Source organism: Monopterus albus, unplaced genomic scaffold (genome assembly GCF_001952655.1).
Source record: "Monopterus albus unplaced genomic scaffold, M_albus_1.0 scaffold39.1, whole genome shotgun sequence".
Taxonomy (NCBI): domain Eukaryota; kingdom Metazoa; phylum Chordata; class Actinopteri; order Synbranchiformes; family Synbranchidae; genus Monopterus; species Monopterus albus.
Window position 1 is genome coordinate 1,393,408 of NW_018127919.1, and position 5,643 is coordinate 1,399,050.

Genomic DNA, 5,643 nt, shown 5'->3' on the forward strand with positions numbered 1-5,643 from the left:
TTTTTTTAATTCTGTCTCTCAGAGTGGGAATGCACCTACAATGTGAATTTCAGACCCCTCCATGATTTCTAAGTGGGAGAACTTGCAAAATCGCAGGGTGTTCAAATACTTCTGTTCCTCACTGTATAGTGGTTAATGTGCATTAAACACACATGCTTTCCAGAGTGTGGTTTCATTTAAACAGAGACATTAAAAAGACAGCAGCATGAAAAGCACATCTGTCCTTGTTGGTCCGTCCTACACCATTGGACATTAATCTCGGGATGCAACTTGCTTCCTGACTCTGCTGTTTATATCTGTCTGCTGAAGTATTAATGTGGAAGCTTCTAGATAACAAGCTTCTGCCTTGGCAGAACAGACGAGATATGGAGCTACTCAAATGTCTGTGGCTGAGTTAGTTTGTGGAGGAGGAGGCTTGAAAGGCTGGTTGGCCTCTCCAGACCTGCCGGTCATAGCATTGTCAGACTGCATGTGCATCTGTAGCTGACGCATGATGTCAAGCCCTCGTCACTGGGTTCAGTGGGTGGAAGGGGGAGGACTAATAGAGCATACGAGTGTGCATCTGCAGGAAAGGAAGCTCCTTTTCCATTCAAGATCTGCAATTATATAAAGCCTGGTGATTATGTTGACGCCATAGTTCGCTTCTTTCGCTCTCTGACTGTGAGCTGACGGTAGATGATTAATGCCCTGTGATTATGCTCAAGTAGGCAACAGGGGGCATTAAACACTCAGCGCTCATCAGCTATGATAGCACAGGAAACTTTTTATCCTTTAGTCACAGATTTAAATTCACAAGTCACTTTTATGTACATGGCAAAATTACTGTAATATTAAAATCTCTAAAGCCTCTCTTTTGACTCTGCATTTAATATAGAGGCACGTGTTATCCAAATATTTATAATTTATTGTGAAATGAAGCTAGATCACAAATGTTTGATATGGGAGTCCCTGCAGTCTCGTTCCATCCTGTTTATAATTTTAATGTACTGTATTTGACATTTAATTAAGGTTTTATGCATATAAAATCAGCTTAAATTCACATGGCTACTCTAAATCAATTTCAGCGATGCTTGATTAACAGCTGATGGGAGGATTCATTGATTCAGCAGTTTACAGTAAATAAGAATAAGAGCCAATGGCCATAGTTGTGCTAACGTGCTAAATGCTAAGATGCTGATGTTTAGTAGGGAATCTGTACCTATTTTACTTTTACATTTGTTTCACACTGCTAGTATGGCTGAAAAATATGATGAGGTTTACTTTGTCATTTCAAGTTATCAAAGCAGTGTTTTGTGTATGTAGAATAAAACATGACTGTTCAATGTTTTATTGTTTTTCAAAGTGAAAAAAGAGAATAAATAGTTTTTTACATACCACAAAGTTTGAGCCCTGTTATGGCCTGAACCTCAGATACATGTGATTGCAAAAAAAAAAAAAAGAGGGAGATGAGGGGCAACAAAAGCCACAGGGGGAGTGTATTTCTTGTTGACCCACATGCGTTTCAGAGGCGTTCAGGCGGTTGGACCCAAGGGGGTGACTCTGATGAACCTGAAGTGACACCATGGATGCCCTCAGGAACTGTCTCTTTCCAGAAATACCCACCACATACACGCAAGGACACATCTGTGGTGCTTAGAATGTTAGCATTGCCTTGCTTCTTGACATAATGAAGCCAATGGATGTGAAATGTCTAAGGAAACCTATGACCAATTAGATATTCTACTTTCTAAACATATTTTTTTTCAGGGACATTAGTTAGCAAATATAGCCAACATAAAATTCCCACAACTACTGTACTATTCTGGCCAAACCAAATATATGTTTTGAAAAGTGCTATCATCACCCACTGGCAGAAACAGCAGACTGAAGATATGATGACCCAACCCGCTCTCAGGCATGCAAGACTGTGACTGGCATGTCTTGGCAAGCTTGTACTGCTGTTTTTAACAAAAATATAAAGTTGTTAGTTTCTTTTTGTCTTGTATCGCATGTTTGACATAAACACATCTGCTGTAAATGCACTAGGACCCGTCATAGATTGGGGTTTGGATTTACTAGTTTTTAGATTTCATACCAGGAGGCATTTGATGGCCTAGCAATTAAGACATGTATCATACAGTATGATTGCTGTTTAAACATTCCTGGTTTGATTGTGGGACCAGGGACCAGAAATGCAGATTAGTACATTTTTCTAAAGCCTCACAAGCTGAAATATGTCATATCATATTTGTTCTGCTTTTGGGTGTAGTGAAGGGTGGGGTGACCGAGCAGTTTTAGAGCTTTGCACCAACCAACACACACACTGTTGTGCTTGACAGAGATTGGACTTGGACCTAGAGGAACATATGCCCTAACTATGGGGGATTTGTTTTCTTTCCCGTTAAAGCCGTCCAGTGAAACGGATCCTCTGGTACACACTCTCAGCGATAGCAGGCCACTGGGGTTTCCATAGCTCTCATCAATCTTTTTGTCCAACTGAGATAGGTGTTCTCCCAGTCCAACACTCGTACACTAAAAGCTGCTCTGCTATAAGCATGACTAAGCATTGATTGATGCAGTCTCGATACTGGATGCTGCTGTGAGGGATGAGCAGCCTGAACCAGTCGCCATTCAATGAAAGAGACTCCACAGCTTCTGCAGTATTACACAAGCTCATATAAATGTCCGTTATGAAACATAAGGGCTATGAATAACTGCTAACAAGTTGCATTTAAGGCTGTTTCATGGCAGTGCAGTGCGAAACCCTTCATGTAATCCCTAAGTGCCTCTCTTCTTTCTGTTATGTAATATTTAGGACAGTTCTCTTTCTCTGTCTCTCCCAGAGCTCCATCCAGATCACTTTTGACAGCAGTCTCCAGTTAACTGCTGCCTCTACAATAGATAGTGTGACCTGCACTGACCAATCAGCGCACCGAATGGTATGTCATTTCTGTGGTCCATGTTCATTAGAGATGAAGGGATTAGCTTCTCAAAGCAGACATCTTTAGCCAGTCGCCCAGTACATTTTAATTGGAGCAATACATGACCAAAAAAAAAAAAAAACTTGACCGAATTTCTGTCGAGTCAAGTGAGATGAAGATGAAAAAGACACATGGATTTTAACAGGCAAGTTATGTTAGCAGTGACTGAATCTTGCAGTTTTCTCCCATTCCAGCATCATCATAAGTCAACCTCTTCTTGTTTAACAGGTTTTGCAATGTAAATGTTTGGTGGACAGGGTGACATTCCCCGTGACTGTCACCCAGCAGTCCCCCGCTGCTGTTTCCATGGACACCTATCAGATTACTATAGCACCGATGATGGCAAAGGTATGAAAACACACCACCTGGATTTTTTGTGGTGTGCTCACTTGAGGACAGGCCTCTAAAACAAATGAGAATGTTTGAGCATCATTTGCATTGTTATAAATGTGTAAGCTAACACAAAAAAATCACATGGCATCACTGGCATTGTCATTACATGTGCATCTGAAATGCCCTCTGTCTTACTCCATTAGTGTTGTTGCTGCAAGTATTTATCAAAACTAAGAGCATGTTTCCCATAAGTCCTTTGTGATTGGTGTTTTCTCCCTTACTTTACTGAAGAAGTATGTTATAAATGACTGTGCACTTCACTCTGTTGTAAGAAGCTTTTTGCATCTTTGTCATAAATCAAAGATGTTTTTCTGCCAAATGTTATCTGGTGTTTTATAGTGTTAAAATGTATTGTATTCACTCACAGAGGTGGCCAGTCTTCTAGGAAAGACATAAATAGTCTGCTTTTTGCCTCCTTGTAATATTTTTTAGTATATCACTAGCGTGGTGTAGAACATAATTTTTTAATACTGCTTGCAAACCAATGATGGTAAGATGATGTCATGGGGTAGGACTGGATAAGTCTGACTTCTTCCTACTCCGTTCAAGCATCTACTAGGTATAAGCAAATTGATAATGTATTTGTGGATATGTGTGGAATTAAGTGTGTTGACACATTGACTGTCGTTACATGTTTGAAAGAATCAAATCAAATCAAATATGTTTTCCAAACCTGCTTCCCCCCTGTCTGTCTCCATCAGGTGGTGGTGTGTCTGGAGGAGGTGCAGGATGAGGGTTTGCTGATGTCCTGGACTCTATCCAAGCTGCCATTATTTTCTCTAAATGTGTCTCCATGCAAGCTGCAGAGACAGGTGAGAACATCTGATATTGATGGTACTACATGTCTACCTCATGTAGTCAGCAGAGGCCTCATTTCTGAAGCTGTTTGGAGTTTTCAAGCTAGAAGGTTGCACGTATTCAAAAAAGGAAACAGTGCAGTGTTGTTTTTTTTTGAGACCATGCTTCTTTTCATAAATCGCAGTAAACGTAATGTTTTGAATGTGAGTCACTATTTCCCCCCTTAAACTCATTGTGAGTCACGCAAGAAATGCCACACTTAAATGTCATTACAGGACAGAATACAGTATGTGTGCCTTTTGTCTGAGACCGCAACAAAGAAAATAAAGTAGGGGGGAAAAAGACTAATACTGAGCATAAGAAATAGTTTTCACTGCTGAAGACGGCTACCATGGATATTCACCTAATCTAAGAACAAGAATATGAAATTAAATCTAAATTAAAGATAATTCAATTAAATCTAAATTTAAAATTTTGTAGTCAAGCCAAATGTTAAGTATTAATATAGGGAAATGGTTCAACCCCCACATTTGTGATGCTTTTTGAGCAAACTAAATAGTTTTAGATTAAAGAACAATTGCATTTTCCTCTTGGATATTATTAGACATAAGCTGATAGTAGGTGTAAAACCTCACCACTCCTCCAACAAAACATTTATTCATTAGAGAGGATTCAGCTGATTCTTTTTTTTTTAGAGCACTGGGGGTGAGGCGGACCTGGATACGATTAAGGGACTGATAGAGGACACTCTGTTCAGCACTCAGCCAGCCATGGTGCTCAACCTCAGGACTTGTGCATCCAGTCATTTGGTAAAAAAGCAATAAGTCCAAATAACTAGAACCAGTTTTTCTGAAATAAATAACATGCTATGGCTGATTTTGTTTTTGAGCTCTGCACCAATTTTTTCTGAATATTCCCAGGCCCCTATGGACCATCTAACGGTGGGATCAAACTCTGTATCCCAGAGTGTCTTGGTGCAAGGGCTACTGCTCCAGCAGCTCGGGGCAACCTTAAGCAAAGGTCAGTTATTTTCTGCCGGCATCAGATAATTTCTGTCTGGCTTCCTGGAGACCTCACTGTGCGGCTGTGTGTTTGCAGGACTGCAGTCCAGATCAGGGGAGCTATGCTGTGTCATAAGCCTGGACCAACCCTCCACAGAGAGGACAACCTGCTTCCTGCCTGTGCCCAGCAACCCCAACACCCCACTGGAATGGAGTGAAGTCGTTACTTTGTAAGAAGGCATATGTGACATCAAACTGCTGTTAATGTGTGTGTGTGATGGTGTACATTCATGTCAACAGTAAAGGAAACTCTATCCTGACAAAAGAGCTGTGTTTTTGCACAGTGGGGTTTCATGTTATCTCTAACACAGCTGCTTTCTCTGTGTCGAAGGGAGCTGGGTCCAGAAACCAAAGAGCTGAGAATAAGACTTATGGAGCGGAACGGCAAAAGGGAACGTAAGACATTTCTTGATAGTAATTTACTATTGGCT

At 40.7% G+C, this 5,643-nt stretch overlaps 1 protein-coding gene across 2 annotated transcripts in view; it reads left to right on the top strand.

Moving 5' to 3' along the window:
- Positions 1–5,643, top strand: part of c2cd2l (c2cd2 like) — an 18,696-nt gene that overhangs the window by 7,852 nt on the left and 5,201 nt on the right. For both annotated transcript variants that reach the window (XM_020598976.1, XM_020598977.1), the window contains exons 3-9: positions 2,823–2,918; positions 3,189–3,308; positions 4,055–4,165; positions 4,847–4,960; positions 5,072–5,171; positions 5,250–5,382; positions 5,544–5,608. In XM_020598976.1, the coding sequence (XP_020454632.1) occupies positions 2,823–2,918; positions 3,189–3,308; positions 4,055–4,165; positions 4,847–4,960; positions 5,072–5,171; positions 5,250–5,382; positions 5,544–5,608 (739 nt within the window). The remainder of the gene's footprint in view (positions 1–2,822; positions 2,919–3,188; positions 3,309–4,054; positions 4,166–4,846; positions 4,961–5,071; positions 5,172–5,249; positions 5,383–5,543; positions 5,609–5,643) is intronic.